Raw genomic sequence first — 20372 nt, forward strand, 5'->3', positions numbered from 1 at the left:
GACCTTGAGGAAAAGCAAAATCATTAGAGGATTTCCTATTCCTGTCTGTGAATGCATGTCGATATTTATGGAGGCAGACTCACTTTATCTTCCTCTATGCACGCACATTTACACAAACACACCACCCCTCTCTACTGGAGGTTGGGAGCACTGTTATAAATATTCATGAGATAATTATTATTAATGTCAGCAAGGTGATTTTGTTCCTTCTCAGTAGGGACTGGTTTTTGCACCTAGAAACCAATCAACTATAGGAGAAATGACAGCTTGGAGGCAGCCCAGCTAAAACAATCTCGTACATTTTATGTTTGAAATATAGATTATTTGACTGGGTATTCTGAGTCACCCTTTTGCCCTCATCTCATCATTAATTTTATCCAGCAGAAATTTCCAACTTTGGTACAAAATACAGCATCCTTGGGAGCAGAGTTTCCAGAATTTGGAAAAACTGTATCTTGATTATTACCTTCTTTTCTAAGAGCAAAAATTAAACAAAAATAAAGATGATTCTAAGACTTCTTAATATATTTCCGGGGGATGATTTTTGTAAAAATTAATTGAGAGAAAATTAGAACATATTTGCTACTTTTATTATTTAAAAAGAACATTTCATACAAGTTTTATTAAAAAGTTATCTCTAAGCAATTATAGTAACTGGCAGTCACACAGTCAATTTTTTAAGAATAAAAAAGAAAACTAGCGATGACAGTTAACTAGATCCCTCTGTGTATATCATGGACCCTCCCCCAACCAACTGGCCTGCCTGAGTATTCTGTATGCATGATATAATATAACATGGAAAATTATTGGAAACTATTGTCTTTAACATAGTAATTATTTTGGGTTGGAATGAAAATGTTTATTTTTCACCCAAGACACAAAAAATGTTAAGGAAGTAAGAAATTTATAGTAAAAGATGCCTACCAAAAAAAAAAAAAAAAAGATGCTTACCCCTCCTTGCTACCTCATTAGAAGTGGTTTTTGCTAGTTTCTTATCCTCCTTTACCAATGCTCATCTTTCTGGGATACTCTGATCCTTAGTAAAGGTGCAACTGAATTTCTAGAAACAGAAAGTGTATGACTGCAGGAGGAGCCATCCCAGATGAGACTCACCTTAGGCATCCAGTGGCATTTCGCAGCACCTGTGAGGAATGCAGCTGTATTTTCCGATCATCCTGAAGAGGTGAATTTTCCCAGCCTGAATGGGGAATAATCACGGCATTGGTCAACACTGCCAGAGTGTCCTGGATGATTGGCATTTTGAGTGCGTCGCAAGATGAGAGGTTCCAAAGGACTCCTGCAAGACACACAGAAACAGAGCTTTGGGATGATCACTCTTTTTTTTCACCTCCAAAGCGCTTTCTCTCATCAAATTAATAGCACGGGCAGGTTGGACTAAGAGTGTGAGCACATGTCCTAGAGCATACCCTTACTTTTAGAACACCTGTGAGAATCCCTAAAGGGGTGCTGTGAAAATCTGACAAGTGGGCAGAGGTATTGTGTTATGATTGTCTTTGTGCCATTATGACGAGTAATAAGGCTGAGATCTGGTTTGAATTAAGGATACCAAGCAGACTTCTGTTCACTATTAATATAATGGGCCCAAGGATCCAAAATCTAACCAAGATGAAAGAGCTGTGGAAGTTAATCTGAGTGACAAACCAGCAAGACATTTTGGTTTTACCCGAGACCTCAATGTGCATATATGGACTGTCTGATTGACTTGGCCTCCATTTAGAACCATACACCATTACACAGGACCTTATGAAAATCCAGCATCAAGTCTGATGACAACGGGCTCAACAAGGAATTTAATTTACTGTCCCTTGTGACAGCGTTGTCAATTTTTCTCAGGAAGCAGTGCTCGTGGAGGACACAGGGATTGGTCTTCCTTACGTAACTAATGACAGGGAGCAGGAGAGAGTGGAGGGTATGTCTGCAGTGGATAGACTACAACAGTCATTAATGCAGGCAAAGCAAAAGCAAAGGTTTTAGGTTGGGTGGAATTCTTTAGGTTTTTAGATATTTTTAAGTGAAACCTTAAAATGGGATTAAGTTAGAAAAAGTCATTAATATTGCATGTCAGTTGTAATATTTGAAAATACTTTTAAAGTATTTTTATTATTGTTCAAAGCAGAACACATAAAAGTAAAAGAAAGAATTATATTCTACTTTTTTATGAAAGAAAGATTGTATTTTCTCTCAAGACTAATCTAAATAGACATCATCACAGCAGATACTGAAAAAGAATATCATAGTTGTCTTTAGAAACATAACTTCCATCTTACTTATGTAATAAGATTTCAATAAATTTTAAGGCTAGATTGTGTTTCATCTATTGCGTTATGAATAGAACAAATAAAACACAGATATTTCTGAAATGTATTAGTATCTTTCATGGCATATGTTGAACTTATCAAAGGCATTAGTAATATTAATCTGAAAGTTGATGATGTTGGATTCCTAATAACTAAAGGGAGTTTTAAATCGGCTCTATAAAAATGTGACTGCAGAGACAAACTGCAGCTGTCTTTTGAAATAGCATTTACTGGGAATTTTATTGAAGTAAATACAAAGGAAAAAATGTTTTTGGTGCTATGTATAAATCAATCCTTTAATACAGGGGTTTGGCTTGAGGGAAAATCCTGCCTACTTGTTTTTATAAGTAAAGTTTTTTTGGAACACGGCTCTGTGTATTTGCATACTTGTCTATGGCCTACAAGGGAAGAGTTGAATTTTGTGACAGACTGGCCCACAAAGGTTAAGCAATTTACTATCTGGTTCTTTACAGAAAGATTTTTCCCACCCTACTTTAGCATATAGATCATTTTTTATAAACTTCTGTGAGCAAGTTTGTCTTGCCATTAGTATTGTAAATTGGGTACACAATACACAGAAAAGGCTCAGTGGTACACAGAAAGTGCCCCAAAATATATTCTGATTTGGATGAATTTGAAATCTAGCAATATTATCATATACATTTATCCTGTTTTAAATAATATTTAAAGTTGAGTATTCATTCTATAAGAAATGTTTTATTACATTTTAGATAATCAAAATACATTCATTTGCGATCCTAGAAAAAATTCATTTTTCTAATAAAATAGATTTTCAAACTTAAAAAGCACATTAAAATGAAATTAATATCTACCCTAATATTTGAGGATAACACTATGAAGTATCACATTCAAGGGTTTATGTCTATTCTTCTATGTATATGATGCAACATACAGATAGAAAATTTAAATTTTTTCATTCCAAAATCCTGATTTGAAAATACCAATCCATGAAAATTAAGGCATGTGAATGCTCTAAAATACAGGTGGTATGTTTTGTTGTAAAATACATTTCCTCTAAAAGCTAAATAATAAAAAAGAGACTGGCATTTTTGCATGAAATGAATTTAAAATAATCTAAAGGCATCCTGTGATAATAAAGCAATTTTTACTGTTTCCTTTTTTTAAATTAGAGGGAGTGAGTAAGCGAGTGTCATGGGGGTTGGGCAGAGGGAGTGGGAGAGAATCTCCAGCAGAATTTCTGCTGAGTGCGGAGCCCGAGGCAAGTGTCCATTCCATGACCCGGAGACCATGGCCTGAGCGGAAATTAAGAGCCAGACCAGACCCTTCACTGACTGAAGCGTCCCCGCTGTTTTCTAAACATCAGAAAAAAGGTCTGAAGAGGGGAAAATCAAAGGAAATGTAAAGGCCTAATCTAATACCTGACAGAAAGTGAACAGATGGAAAGGAGATGGTCCAAGATAACTCTTTATTGGGCTCTTCTCTCCATTACCTTCCTCATTAATTCATTAATCAGTATAACCTCATTCAGAACCAAGCAGGGACAGAAGTCTCCTAGCCCCCATTCATTGTGCCTTCCCAGGCTGGTTCCATCTGTGTTTCACATTCCAGGGAGCTTAACACAGCGCTTGACCCCGTCTCTGAACCTTCTATGGTAATTCCCATCTGCAGCTCCCACGTGCTTGCCCACCCATGGGAGCTACAGTGAACCTCTGAGCAGAGGCAGCTTCTATCACCTCTGCTTGGAGGAGGACTTGGTCAAGGGGAGGTCATGTGGCAAAACGTCTTTTGGCGGGAGTTCTGTCAACCAGATGCAGGGAGCCTTCAAAACGCTTTGAGTTTGGGTTAGATGATCTGGACATGGAGACAAGTTTGAGTGCTGAACCAGAAGTCTCTGGGGCCATTGGGGAGGAGGCTGGTATGTCTGGCAGGAGTCAAAGTGGGTAACAACCAGCAACTCTACAGCTGTCTTGCTACAGACAGACATACATTCACACAGACACATGCACACACCCTCACCTATGCATACACACATCTATACACACACACCCTCATACACATTTGCTCACTCTCTCTCTCTCTCTCACAGACACACAGACACACACACACACATTAGTCCATTAGTTCTGGCAAACGAGAGAGAAGTTAGTGAGAAAGAGACACATCTAGGCATTCTCTATAAAGAAAAGAGAAATGGCTGTTCTGCTCAAATATCTCTTCACTCCTTCCTCCTTCTTCTTCTGTGCTGGTTTAACATTTTTGTTATTCTCTCTTTTGACATCCCCTTCTAATGGTGGAGCCCAATCCTTCTCTCTGTGATTAAGTACTGGATTTAGAGACTTACTTGCTTTGCCCAACAAAATACAGTGGAGGTGACAGTGGGTGGCTTCTGTGACTAGGTCATAGTTTGGAGCTTCCTCCTAACTCTGATTTGGATTGCTTGTTGGAAGGGAAGCCTGCTGTCATGCTGGGAAGACCGTCATGTGCTGCCACAAAGAGGCCCATGTAGCAAAGAACTGAGGCCTCGAGCCAACAGTCATGGGAAGACCACCTTGGGAGTGGAACCTCCAGCCCCAGATAAACCTTCAGATGATGTAGCCCTGTGAGGGGCTCTGAGCCAGAACCAACTTAGATTTGCCGCTCCTGGACTCCTGACACTCAGGCATTGTATGGGGTCTCTTCTCTTCCCTCTACTTTCTCTTTGTCTCTGGACTCATTCTCCACCTCCCCTTTAAAATAGAGCAGCAGGGTGGCCCTCCTTCTGGAGGCTCTAAGAGAGCCTTGGCTTTTTAAACTTCTTCTTCTTCTTTTTTTTAATATTGTATTTATTTGAGAGAGAGCAAGAGAGAAAAAGAGAGAGATTGAGAGAGCAAGCATGATTGAAGAAAAAAAGGGAGAGGGAGAAGCAGGCTCCTCACTGAGCAAGAAGCCCACCCTGGGGCTTCATCCCAGGACCCTGAGATCATGACCTGAGCTGAAGGCAGACACTTAACCATCTAAGCCACTGAAACACCCCTGCTTTTTTCTGACTTCTAAAGGCTTGCCTGTGCTCCTTGGCTTGAGGCCTGTTTCACTCTGACCTCAGCATCCATTATCATATCCCCTTCTTGGACTCTAACCTTCCTGTCTCCCTGTTATAAAGATATTTGTGATCTCACTGAGCCCACTTGGGTAACCCAGGATAATCTCCCCGTCTCAAGATCCTTAACTTAATCCCATCTGCAAATTCCCTTTTACTATCTAATATTCACAAGGCTCTGAGAATTAAGACATGGACACATTTGGGGGGCCAACATTCAGCACCACACAACCTCTTAAAATACTGCTATGTTTCAGATAAAATTAAACCTCTTATTATAGCTTCATGGTCAGGTGTTCCCCTAAATCTCTAAATTCGTCTTTAATTACTCATTCACTTATTCACTCCATGCATATTAAGGACCTAGGTTCTGTTTGATGCTGAGGATACATTACTGAACAAAACAAAAAGTCCCTACCCCCAGGGTCCTTCCGTTGTTGTAGTTTGTAGTTATTCTGCTGTAGCCAACATGGTCATATTTCTTCTCCTTGAATGCACAAGCTCATTTGTAGCTCAGATCTCTTAGACTTACTGGAACATTCTTCTCCAGACCTTTCCAAGGCTGATCCTTCTTTCTGCTCACATGGCACCTTGAATATGCAAAACCTCAGAGAATCTTTTCTGGATCATTCTAAACTACCTTCCCAGACATTTGCTGTCAGACCTCCTATTTTAATTTTCAACAGAGACCTCATCACTAATGCCCATTTCCCATGCTTCCTCATTATCTGATCTTCTACCCTTTGCTCACCATTCTTCCCCACAAGATTCCAGCAATGATGTGAAAGCAAAGGGCCTGAGTGTAGCTTACAGAACACACACAGCACATAGAATATACTCTGACACATAGAAGATGCTCACCAAACAGGTGCTAAGTAAATACAAGAATTAATAACTGGATGATAGACGCTTATAAGATGACATGTACTCCAAGCATCGTACACTACTTAAGTATCACAGTACGGCAAAATGAAGTCATGATTTAAAGAAATAAAATAGCAGATGTTACAAATAATAAATCCAAATGAGAATACAAAATGTTATTTCAATGAGATTATAACCCTTGATCCTATAGAAATTCTACTTATAGCTAGTAGAGAAAAATTTATATCAGTAAAAAACATTAGTTAATTTTAGCATTAGAAGGTTTATCTCTAATGTTTCAATATGGGTAATTATCTTCTATTAACTCCATGATAATTCTAAATTAGCCAAGGTAGTACTAAAATTTCAATTTGTGAAAGAACAGTGGAATAAACTGAATTCATAGCGGCAGTTAGTATCCATGCAAGCTATTTCATTTATCCTTATCTGAAAGTAACATAAAGATGTTTTAGTATTTTTGGTTGATGGTCACTAGCAAATTTCAATTTACCTGATGAAAATATGCTAATATCTTTGAGATCAAAATCTCTAATAAAATTGTTTTATAGCATCTTTCCTTTAATTATATGTATTCAATAGCTTTCCTTTACAGTATAAAATTATTACTGTCCCAAATATAATTCTGACAGTCTAGTTGAGAAGACATTTAAATAACTAATTATGTATACTAAATATATTTAAAATATAGTTTATTTTTATTTCAGGCACAGTGTGGCTCTTTTCCTTGAGATTATCCATATTCATGAGAAGTAATTGGTTTATTAAAATTTCATAATAAAATCTTAATTACTTTCATTGGATACTTTATTTTAATAGAGGGTAATTGTGTGTGTGTGTGGGGGGGGGGGTTCCTAAAAAGAAGTAAAGGATATCTTAAAAAAAACTCAGACTGACAAAAAATGTATTTTAATAATCTTACATCTTAAATCATGATAAAATCAAACATTGCCTGTGGCTATGCAAGTCTTTCTTATGACCCTTCATTTGCCTTTATTCTTTAGACCTTAAACATAATCCCTGAACATGGGTGAGGCTCAAATCAAAGACAAACTATACTGAATTCATTTAAAATAAATGCTTTAAAATTTTTATTTTTAATTCATCAACTAATTAAAAATTAACTTAATGTATTTATGAAGATTTATTTTAAAATGAATCTATCATTGATCTTATTCTGAGAGTGAAAATTTGTGCATCTGGGGAGGGAGAGAAGAGGGAAGAATGGTAGCAAATGGATTTATTTACCTCCTCCATCCACACTCGTTCCCACTTTGAGTCTGGGTGGGTGGAGGGTGGCTGGTCAAAATCTGGAGGCCCATGACACCCTATACTTGTTCTGTGCCATGTGCATGTGCGTGTGTGTGTGTGTGCATGTGTGTATGCATGTGTGACATGCATGTGTGCATGCAGGTAGCTGTGTGTTTGTGTGCATGCATCTGAGCATTTGGGTGTATCATATAAACACTTTCAACTGTCCCTGAGAAGTCATGACCCTCAGGGTGTGGTTGTGAATTAGGACTGTCCTGAAAGTTCTCTCAGATGGTATATGGGATAGCCTCAACAAGATTTGCACACCACCCTCATTTAATGCTCTAAAAAATAAAACCATTGACCTTGAGTCAATGATAAACTTTACAAAGTGCTGCTATAATAATGGGTAGTTTAAAGTAAAAAGCAATTAATGGGACTACATCAAACTAAAAACGTCTGCATTGCTAAAAAAGAAAAGAAAAAAATAAAAGCCACCTAGGAAATGGGTGAAAACATTTGCAAACCATACACCAAACCAGGGGTTATTTCAAAGTATGTAAGAAATTCATACAACTCTGTAACAAAAAAATAAATAAACAACTTGAATAAATACGGGCAGAGGAACAGAATAAATATTTTTCTAAAGAAGATATCCACATGACCAGCAGGTACATGAAAAGATTCTTAACATCACTCATCAAACCAAAACCACAGTGAGATCTCACCTCACACCTATTACAATGGCTAGTATCAAAAAGACAAGAGACAGGTGCTGGTGAAGATGTGAAGAGGGAACCCTTACACACTGCTGGAGGGAATGTAAATTGGTGGGGTCATTATGCAAGACAGTATGGGGGGGTCCTCATAGAATTAAAAATAGAAATATCGCAGTATCCAGCAATCCCACTTCCGGGCACATATTTAAAAGAAATGAAAATGGGATATAGGAAAGATACCCATCCTTCTGTGTTTATCTCAGCATTATTCACAATAGCCAAGATACAGAAACAACCTAAGCCTCTGTCAGTGGATGAATGGATAAAGAAGATGTGACATATGTACATATGGAATATTAGGTGATCACAAGAAAGAAGGAAATCCTGCTATTTTCAAGAACATGGATGGACTTTGAGGACATTATGCTAAGTGAGATAAGCCAGGGAAAGACAAATATGGCATGGTATCACATATGGAATCTAAAAAGCCACACTTATAAAAACAGAATAGAATGGTAATCATCAGGGGCTGGGAGGTAGGAGAATGAAGATGATGTTTAAGGGCACAGAAACACAACGAGTAGATAAATAAGTTCTGAGGATCTGATGTACAGCTTGGTGATCATACACAGCAATATGGTATTATAAACTTGAAAGTTGCTAAGAAACTAGATCTTATTTGTTCCCAACATAGAAATGAAATGATAGTTATGTGACATGACGGATGTGTGAGCTAACACTAACATAGTAATCCTATTACAATATTCAAATGTATCAAATACTTTATGCATCTTAAACTTACACAGTGCTTTATGTTAATTATATCTCTAAAACAATAAAAATTATTTTTTAAAAATGTGCTATGTGAATGCTACTTTGAGAAGAGTAATTTCAGGAAGTGATATGATAGTCATTCTGTAATGCATACAGAAAAGTGGGTTTTTAAAAAAAAGATGTATTTATTTATTTATTTACTTTAGAAAGAGAGAGAGCTGGGGGAGCGGCAAAAGGAGAGGGGGAGAGAATCCTCAAGCAGACCCCCCTAATTGAGCCCAGAGCCTGACACAGGGCTCAATCCCAGGACCCTGAGATCATGACCTGAGCCGAAATCAAGAGTTGGATGCTTAACCAACTAAGCCACCCAGGCACCCCTAGCAGAATGTTTTTAAACACACATAATAAAGATGATTATAACAGTGCTAAAGAGAAGAATTTACTTTTAACACTTAGGTCATGCATCATAGGAAATTTCAAAAGTAAATGTATATATTATTGTTTCAGGAAATTAGGATTGGACGCTGGATAGTGTGACAGAACCTTAATGGAGTTTATCAGTGGAATATAAGTATTTCCAGGATATAGGTGGGCAAAAAATTTCTTTGTTAAGATTGGAAGCTTCATCTTATGTTTGTAAACTTCTCCCAAAGAGTAATCCATTTTTTTATGATAAGTGATTCCCACCACCCAATTTATAGTGAACCTAGGTTTAGACCATTAAGAAATAATTAAAAAAAAAAAAAAGGTAATTTCTTAGGCCAAAACTCCTCAGATTTTCTTTCAGGAGTTCCAGGAGGGGCTGACCATAACCAATGACCTCTGAGTTCCCCTCTTTATTATTCCAGGAGAAGAAACTGCAGTGACCCAGAGGCTTAGGTGAAGGTTAATCCTTTTAGAATTCAACTCACCAAATCATTCTGAGTTGAGAGCCTCACAGAGGTGCTGATGAGATGAGAGAGGGCTGCAGGGGCTGATAAATATGGGGGGTGAGCGTGCAGAACTGGGTTGTCAGACTCAATAACTATAAAGTGTCACCCTACTATTGCTGCTGACGGCTTCTATCCCCAATACAGAATTCTTTCTAAAAGCATCTTATACACATAAAATGCTGAGAATCAAGCAGAATTATCCTTGCTTATTTTCAAATTAGGTACAGCATTTGGTTAACTCCAGAATGGATGAAGAGTAAGCTGTTCTTCACATGAGCAAGGAAATCAGATCTTTGCTTTTACAAAAAAGGCAAATTCTGGCTTGAGCTGATTAAATCTACCTGGGCCCTGATGAGAGGTTTTAATTCCTGAACTTCTAAAACAACTTGGTTATTGATATAGCCAGGGATGTTGAGGTACTGTCTTGTTCCAAAGCCAAAACTGATCCCAGCAACATTCTGATGTTCACATTTTAGCACCAGCAGTGTACGTAAAAAGTGTCAAACAAGCTGTATAGATTAGTAGAGCCAACAGGCCCATATCCACTTAAACTTTTTATTAGTAATTTAAGAAATGATCTTCACGGTTTTCAGACCTGGAACTAATTTTAATGAAAAGGAGGTAGTTTTATAGACAAAAGATGATGACTTTTTTTGAAGAATCAAAACTTTTGTGTGTCTATGATATCTCTTTTTATTTCAAGTTGAATTCTGTAGATCTAAACTTTTTTGAGTCACAGTAAATGTTTACAATAAAGGAATATCAAGCCTGATTCAAGTCTTCAGAAATGAGACTCACCTCCAGCTGGGACCAGGCAGTGCAGCTCCTATCTAAGGAGGAAGAAGCTCTTCCCATGGTACTTTATTTTTAAGTAAACTATAGTTGAAAATAATTTGGAGGTGAAGGGCACCAAAATATGCCACCCCTAAATACAGTTTCTTGACATTTGGATAATTTTGAGTGAAAGGCCACTGAGCACTCAACCACCAGGTGGAAAAAGTTCTCCAGTCAGCACAATTTGTCATTTGGTAAAGGAAATTTACATTTGTAAAGGAAATTTCCATTTGTCAAGAGGTCTCTCTCTTTTGTATCAGGAAGAGGACTCTTGCCAATGAAGAAAGCACCAATTTAAATCTACAAAACAAATCTTAGCAAACAACCTTGTTTGACCATATTTTTCTTAGTCACCTTCTCATAACTTATCTCCCCCTCCCAGAAGCAGAAAGCCCCTTTTCCTTTGTTTAGCCAAAGATGGTATACAAGCACAAGTTCTAACCACCTCTTTGAGCTACCCACCACTGGGTGCTCCCACATGTATGCACCATATGCATGTTAAAAAACTTCTGTTTTTCTCTCATTAATCTGTCTTTTGCCTGTCTAAATCATAAGACCCCAGCTGGAGAACCTAAGAGGGGCAGAGGTAAAAAAGATGCGTATTTTCCACCCCCTACAAGATGTCAATATCTGATAGTAACCATCTGTGAAAGTCACAGGTTCACGTTTGAACACAGTATTTTGTAAATGAACCACAGAATGTTTTATTTTTCAGTTCCTAAGAGATTAAGAGTTAGGAATATAAAATTGGAATTTCTTGAAACTACAGCCCTCCTCAATGACCTTGAGTAAGCCAGACCTTGAAAAAAATGTCACCAAAGCACCTACGCTGAGTTTTATAATCTCTGGAAACTGGCCCTGGGTCTCTTTTTCTAAAAGTGACTGCAGTTAAAGATTATGTCCTTTTATCTGACAACTGTCATATTTTTCTGTGTCGCAATAAAGATGAATTCTTATACTTTGGTTGTGTTTCTTAGTAGTTTTATATACTCCAAATCACATGTATTAAATACAGTAACTTGCGTTTGCCTCTTTCAAAAATGATTGAGGGATGGAGGGAGGAAGGAAGGGAGAAAAGAGGTGAGAGAGGGAGAGGGAAAGAGAGATCCAGAGGCAATCAGCCCCATGATATAATGATTTTTTAGAAAGTGGGAGTGAAAGCACCATAATTCTGGCCCTGGGTTAAACGATATAGGGACAGACTAATCCAACCACTTGCTCCAGAAAATACCTGTCTCTGGAAGTTTAGACTGTGAACTAATTAGCTTGCTTGTCAAAAGTAATAGCTTATCAAAACTCTTTTCACAACCCTGGCTTCCCTGTGCCACCAGTCCTAAGCTATTATGTTATAAACTCCGCCCAATCCCAATTGTTTTCCACCGTGGAATACCCACCTTAAAAACACCAAGCCAAGGACCCATGGCCTTATCAATATCTCGTCCAATTTCCCTTTGACTCCTGCAAGGTAGTACTCTGCTTTACTGCAGTAAATCCAATAAACTTAGTTTTGCTTGATCCATAGGTTTTCCTGGTGGTCTCTGGAGAAGCTGTCAGTTGGCCAAGCACGTGAATTACTGAAAATGAGTAGATAAGCTAACTTCATCTTTGGTAAACAGAGTTTGGCAAATTCCTGAAACCACAGGGCATCCACTGACCATAAAGTCATGATTTTATCTGTGTGGATGACAGTGGATGCTAAGCTGTTTGCCTCTGTATTAAGTACTATAACCCAGAAGTTGCAAAGTTCCACATGCGTCTTGGCAGGATCCCGGGCTGCCATTCTGAACTTGCTGGGCTTACAGTGAGTAGGCAAATGTGAAATTATAGAACCTTGCACAAATATAATGATGGCTATCTCCTTGAGGTTTTCTTTGTTATACTACAGTAGCAAGCACATCCTCCTTACTCCTCCTGCCAAGAGTCAACATGAAGACTCAGACTTGTGAGAGCATCCTTAGCTAAGAATCTCTGCAAAGAAGATACCTGGGGACATTCTTCTATAGTGGGGCCATTTTAAAGTGCAGCCTTGGCTCCTATGGTTTTTCCAAAGATGCTGCCTTAATGAAGACATGGTGGCAAAGTGAGAAGAGCAGAAGTTGGGAATCGGGTTCAAAGTTTAATTCAGCTCTCACATAATCAGGATTAAAAAGAGTTTAGCTCCCAGTGGGCTATCCATAGGTGTCTAGTGAATGAAAGAATATGGAATGAATGACATTATTGAGTCATGATGATGTTCATATATAGGGATCTCACATTTTCAGAGTGTGATTGAGGTAGGCATCCAAAATAGGAGCATAATGAAAAAAAGAACAAGAAGAAATACAGGATATATACCTGACATTTTTGAGTTCCTCTTATCCACCAGGATTTTTGATATCATCTTGTGTGTATTAACTCATGTAAACCTTCAAGAAATTCTATTTTACAGACAAGGAAACTGAGACACTAAGCAGTTGAGTCGCTCATCTAATGGCATTACACATGTAGGTGAAAATGAAGGTCGGTAGTCTGGCCGTGCTGCACAGGAAGGAACAATCGGACAAATGTCAGGCACGTACATCTGCTACTTGAAATTGAAGAGAGGAGATATGGTTTGCAGCCCTTTGAAGCACAACACACATGAACACAAGAGAATGTTCTGCTTTTCATCTTTGCCGTTTTCTCTTTAGCCTCAGGTCATGTAGCTTGAGAAATTTTAAGAAGTCATTTGACTTCATAGAATGAAGAATATTCCATCTTGAAACAACTTTTACAAATAATTTTTCTTGCAAACCTTAATTCTGTTGACCCCTACTAAAAATATGCAACTATAACCTTCCATGGAGAAAATACTGAACAAAAGCCAGATTGAGATGAAGAGTAATTTTAAAACAAATCCTTTCCCTATCCACCATGCTAATTTTAAAACGAGGTCTTATTGTCCATTAAATCAAAACTGTTTCATATTGCTGCTCCATTGTAATGATACCAATGGTAATCACAAGCCCTCACTTACTGAACCATTACCATGTCATGCATTGTTTTATTAATTCTTTACCCCAACCCTGGGAAAGAGGTATTGCTATTGATTTCATTTTACAGATTCATAACTAAAGATTTAAGAGGTTACAAAAATCTCCCAAGGACAGGTAACAAACAAGAGGGAAAGAGCTGGGATGTAAACACAGACTCTCATAGTCCAAATTATATTGCCTTTTAGAGACACTCTATTCAGAGGTTATTTTTCATGGAAAATATGATGACAGTGGATAAGAACATTAAGACTCAACTATTATCTCTGCTGACCATTCTCAAATTAGTATTTCTGAGTCTTATTTCTAGAGCTCCAAATTTGAACACTTGCTACTGCATATTTTCCTCCAAACATATTTCCTTCCTCCTCATATTCCCCAAGCCAATCTACTACCCAAATTAGAGATTTGGGGAAACTTCCATTTCCTTGTGCCATTTCTATGGTTTTAATTTTTCAGCGGATATTTTGCGAATGCCTATGAAAAAAAAGGACTGCTATGCACTATGGGTAACACACTGTGAATAAAGCAGTGTTTACCTGCGGAGAGAAAACACACACTTGCCCAGTGAAAAGTGAATCTTACACTATTGAGCTGTATATGATAAAATCCACCAACTGTCACAGATGATGTGTCATGAGAATTCAGGCAACAAAAGATCAAGGGAAGGGATCACAGAAGTCTACTTGGAAAAGGGGAAGGTCTTTGGTTGACCCTTGAAGGATGAGAATAATTAGGCCATGGAATGGGAGTGAGGAATCCAGGTATTCAAAAAGAGAGAGAGCAAAGACTTGCAGATATGAAGACAAGCTTAATGTCCATGGGATCAGCTGTATAATAGATGCCCACCAGAAAGTAAATTGAGTAAAAAAATGCATTTCTCAACAGTCAAAAGGAAATACAACTTGGACAATCATAGTTCACATCAGAATAGCAGTTTTTCTATCCACTATGGGAAAATTAAGAAAAATATCTATGTCCAGGTCCCATCTCTGGGGATTCTGATATAAGTGGTCTACACAGGCCCTGACACCAGCATCTTTTTGTAAGACTAGCAAGGTAAAGAACCAGTGGAAGTTACTATATCTCAGCAATGGAGAATTTAACTGAGTTCATCAATGTCACCTTTTTCCACTATGACTTCTTTCTGAAGAACACAGAATAACTACCTGCCTTGACAACAGGAAACTGATTAATGAGTTCCTGACTTGAGATCTTGTACTTTGATGTCATCATAGCCCAACTACTTCCCTCAATCCTTTAGTTGTTCATTTATTTGATTATTCATCCATTCAGTAAACAGATTATTCTTTGTCTAGCAGGACAGTTTCAAGCCTTAGAGAGAGTAAGCCATCCAAGAATTCAATTCCACAGACATCTGATGATTTTTGGTAAAGCTCTTCTGCACAGCTAGGAAGATAGTGAGGGGTGGGGGAGGGGAGGGTCTCAGGTCTCAAAGGAACTTTCATGGGGTTGCTGAGACCAGGTCAGCAAAAGCTCTCATAAAAGGCAAATCAGACAGAGAGAACATCCTACTTTGGAAGTACAAGGAAGGTCAGCAGACAACACGTGGGGTGGTGGAATGGACACTCTGATCGCTCCTTCCATGCTTAGCTGGATTCTCAGCAAGGGTGAAGTTAAGACTTCGAGAGTGGATTGTAGACTCCTTATGCTTTAGTCTCAGGGGAACCCCTTATGCTTTTGTTTCTAGGTGTCTTAGGAAAACTGATGTTCATTGCTCTTTTTTAAAAAAGATTTTATTTATTTATTTGATATACAGAGAGTGAGCGAGCATTCTCAAGCAGGGGGAGAGGCAGAGGGAGAGGGAGAAGCAGGCTCCCTGCTGAGCAGGGAGCCCAATGCAGGCCTGAACCCAGGATCCTGGATTATGACTTGAACTGAAGTCAGAAGCTTCGGAATGAGCTACCCATGGCCTTTCCCACTGTTCTTATAAAACCAAAACAAGCCCTACCCCCAAACCCAACTGCGCCCTTGCACTGAATCTCCAAGGCACCGAAGCCCTCCGACTTGCCACTGGGTTCAGCCAATGGCAGAACTGGTGGGAGAGCACGAGGAGAGAGTGCTGGGATGTTTTTGTTCCCAATGCTCCCAGTCCTCAGTTATGCCTATAGGATTGAAACCTTTTGTGGCTACAGTACCCCATCCCCATGGCTCCAGACTTCAGGAAATACTGCTTCCTTTTCACTGCTTCCCCTCGTAACAATCGCTGGCTTCCTGACCACGGTTGGCTCAGTCCCTTGGCTCGGCCCACATCTTGGAAAAAAGGCCCTTCATTAGACTCTCTTCAGAATCCAAGCTGAGTGTGACTTACATGTCCTGCCGGACCCCGATTAAAGTGGGTGAGGAGGGGACACCCCTAAATGGGACCTCAGATGCCATGCTCAGAAATTTCTGTCTTATCCACAGGTGCAGTGGGGTAACAGTCAGCAGGTAACTCTTCTAACAGGTTATATTATGTTTCATTCCTTCCTGGTGCAGCCACAGCACTCAAAATCAAAGTAGGTGATACACTCCCAACTAATCACCCAGTTACAAGGGTAGCTTCTAAAAGCAGAAGAAATTTACATAACATACAACGAACCATTTTAAAGTGTACAAATCAGTGACAATTAGTACACTTGCTAGAATGTGCAACCATCTCCTCTACCTAGTTCGAAAGTCTTTCCATCACCCCAGAATGGGTGATCGTTTCTGGTTTGTTGTTTTTTTTTTTTTTTTTGAGGGTGACTGGTTTTTAAAGATACCATTCTGGAGGCTTTGGGCAGAGAACAGGGTGAAACAAGGGAAGAAATGAGCTGACAGGTGAGAAGAATTCTGGGGCAGAGATGATAGGTCTGCAGAAGGGGAAGTGGTCAAGAGTGACACAGAATGTCTGGCCCGGCTAGATGGACTGGAAGGAGGGTAGGGGGAAACAGAAGTGGGACAACAGAGGCGTAGAGGCCTGGAGGAACAAGAGGCCGGGAGAGAAACTGAGGGTTGCAGTTTGGGATATGTTGACTTTGAGATGCCAATTAGACAGCCAATGGTGATGGCAAGAGGCAGCTGGATGCTGAGTCTAGGGCATGGCAGGGAGATAGAAATTTAGAGCCCTCTGCATTTAAATGGTATTTAGAGCTGCAAGATGATTTGTAGTCACAGAAACAGAGTTCCAATAAAGAACCAAAAGCCCAGGGCTGGTCCTAAGTGTACCTACATTTAGAAGCTGGTGGTGAAGGCATGTTGGCATAAAGAAGAAAAGCACTGTAAAAATTTAGCTCCATAAACTGTTAACCTTGAGAAACACTGCACCTCTTAGAGTCTGAGCTGACATCTTCCTTTAGTTGCTGAAGTTTATTTGTATTTTTGTGTATCACAGGTAATGTAAAAGGTCAAGTTCTCCTTTTCTTATGCACATACATGAAATGCCTCACTGAGGTTCTCATTTGAAAGCATCTGTTTAGGCCCATCAATGGGTTGATTGAGGACAAATGAAAACGAGTTATCCAGTTGATCATTACAGCAAGTATTCAGTGCCCATAAGCAGAACAAATGACATGAGGGGATAAAAATCACTTATTTTAGGTATTTCCTGAATCAAAGCAGCAGCAACATAACCAGAGCGTGGCAAAGCATGCATAATGGCAAGGCCTCTATTATGATTGCAATGTAAAGTGTAATAGGATTTTCAGAAAACAATTTAGGAGAAGTGACAATCTTGCTTATTTAAATGCTATGTGACATTCAGCATTGCTCCTTCAGGTAAAATTACAAAATTGATAAAATGACTTTTAGAGATATTGTTGAATATGCGAAACACATGTAATGCATTTATCTGTTGACTAACCCTTAGGTTAGTGTAAAAACTACATTGTTTCTTGAGAATTGAAGGCGACGTTTATTCAGTCATTATGCCAGAAGTTTGGAATTTCTATGTTTCATTTCAAAGCCCATTTTACAATGCATCTAATTTTTGACATTAACAGTTTCTCTGTATGGATACACAGTATAAGATAAATTCTCTTTTATACTATATAGTTAATTTTTATCAAATTTTAAGTTCCCCAAAAGTGTATGTTCTCATATATATTTTAAGAGTTTCTAAGATAAGAGCATTATTTTTTCTGATTATAAGATTAACACATGATAACCTTAAAATCTTCAACTTATCTAAAAGGAACAAAAAAGTTAAAAAAAAAAGGGGGGGGGGAATCCATCCAAAGAATATGCTTTTGTACATCTCTCTATACTTGCCATACACTTATGTGTCATTTTACAGAAATAGAACCACAGTACACTTGGGTTTTATTTGCTTTTTGCATTCAACATATGCCATGGATATATTTTGATATCAACAAATATCTAGCCACATCTTAATTTTTATTTTTATTTTTTAAAAGATTTTATTTATTTACTCATGAGAAACACAGAGAGAGAGAGAGGCAGAGACCCAGGCAGTGGGAGAAGCAGGCTCCATGCAGGGAGCCCAACCTGGGACTTGATCCCGGGTCTCCAGGATCACACCCTGGGCTGGAGGTGGCACTAAACCGCTGAGCCACCCGGGCTGCCAATACACCTTCATTTTTAATGTGTGGTTGTGTTCTATTTGATGGACTCTTTTATCCAATCTTGTACTGATAGGCATTTAGGTTGTTTCTAATTTGTTTTGCTAACATTAGCTCTTACTGGGTGCCAGAGAATGTTTTATATGTTTTCCACATATTAATTCATTTGCTCTGAAGGTCTTTTTAAAATAGTTCCTCAGTATAAATTTCTAAAACTTGAATTGCTGGGTAAAGCATCTGCACATTTTAATACTGAAGCATATTGCCAAAATGTTCTCCAGGAAGACTGTACACATGACACTTTCACCAACAGGACTGTGCTGTGGTCCCCAGCCAATGCTGCACGCCAGCAACCATTTTCATCTTTGGAGATTTAATGTCAAACATGGTGCCTCCTTCCCATTGGCATTCCTTTTAATTAACATCTTTTATGAGCATATTAGCTGCTTGCATGTTTTCTGAAATGCCAGTTCACTTTTTTTGTTATTTTATTTCCCAGTTGAGTCATGCATGGGAATAAATACGGAGATAAAGCTACTAAAAGTTGCAAAGTTAGGAAGATCCTGAAGAATTCAGAAGTTATCAGAATCAGTATTGATGCCTACAAGCATCACTTCTTTTTTCTATTCCTAGTTTTCATTTTTTTGTGACTCTTTGTCTACTGACACCAATATTTCACTTTTAATGGTGTCTTTTAATTAACTTGTTTCCTATCACTAATCTTGCCTTTTAAAATCCAGGTGACATTTGTCTTTGCTATTTCCTACTTTTAAACCTTGTCTCCTAGTAGGAGCAAATTTAAACAATAATAAGTAAATTGTATATAAAGCCTTTGGAAACCTGTAGCTAACAGACATATACATTGTTGAATGGATACTAACATTTACACAGTTTCAAAGGCAAACTCTGTTCCCTGCTGCCAGAGTCTGAGAGCACAAAGCTCTAACGCTCTATCCATCCATTTCAGTAAGTATAACTTTCACATTGTGTTTATCATTTGAGGGTAGTAACAAGGATAGGGTTGAAGAGCAGGATAAACTCACTGAAGGAATGAGCTCCTACTTAACTATCTAGTAATTTCTACCCCTCTCTCCAACCATACTACTGTGAAAGCCGTGTTTCCTTACCTCAGCTTGCAATAATGGGAGCTGAGGAGTCATACCATCCTACTTGGACTCTGTTGTCATGATCCTGAAGCATTATTCCTAGCTTGAAATACCACAATAACCTGTTTTCATCACCTCTGTTTGTCCCAAACCAGGCTATTTATTCCAATCCATCATGTCACTGCTGTCATATTAATGTCCCCACCCCACAGTAGGGATTCATGTCCTTCTCAACAACCATCTGTTTCTCCCCATAACTAACAGATTTAAGAACTAATGACACCACCAAGAGCAAATTACATAATCAGAGACCAAGGCGGTAGAATTTGCTGATATGTTTTTCAAATAAGTTTGTTATATAAACTTTTACTAAGAGTAAGGATAATAACATTAAAATATAAGCCTTCTTCTGGGGTCTGGGCTAATGAGGTCCAGGTACATAATCTTGTGAGTGAATGTTATAAACAGATGTAACATCTGTAAAGATGGATCAGTATTATATCCCTTAGCTAACCTCAACAAATCCCAAAACACTTTGATTTTCAGTGAGGACTATGTAAGTTGAAGGTAGGGTTCCAAGTGGCTCATAGATATTCTGTGCCTTGGACTGAAGGGCAATCCTTATGCTTTTGTTTCTAAGTGTTTAGTTAGGAAAACTGATATTCAATTAAACATTAAAGTTATTTCATTTTTACGGCAGCCCCGGTGGCACAGCAGTTTAGCGCCACCTGCAGCCCGGGGCATGATCCTGGAGACTCTGGATTGAGTCCCACATCAGGCTCCCTGAGTGTAGCCTGCTTCTCCCTCTGCCTGTGTCTCCACCTCTCTCTCTCTCTCTCTCTGAATAAATAAATAAAATCCTAAAAAAAAAGATATTTCATTTTCAGTTTCCTATCAATTCTATATCTACAACATGGTGATATCC

The 20372-nt window shown here is 38.5% G+C and overlaps 1 protein-coding gene across 17 annotated transcripts in view; it reads right to left on the reverse strand.

The window, feature by feature from the left end:
• The window catches only part of CTNND2 (catenin delta 2), a 923063-nt gene that overhangs the window by 175051 nt on the left and 727640 nt on the right, over positions 1–20372 (reverse strand). For all 17 annotated transcript variants that reach the window (XM_072752714.1, XM_072752715.1, XM_072752713.1 and 14 more), the window contains one exon: positions 1114–1297. In XM_072752714.1, coding sequence (XP_072608815.1) covers positions 1114–1297 — 184 coding nt within the window. The remainder of the gene's footprint in view (positions 1–1113; positions 1298–20372) is intronic.

The sequence above is a fragment of the Vulpes vulpes genome, chromosome 3 (assembly GCF_048418805.1).
Source record: "Vulpes vulpes isolate BD-2025 chromosome 3, VulVul3, whole genome shotgun sequence".
NCBI lineage: Eukaryota > Metazoa > Chordata > Mammalia > Carnivora > Canidae > Vulpes > Vulpes vulpes.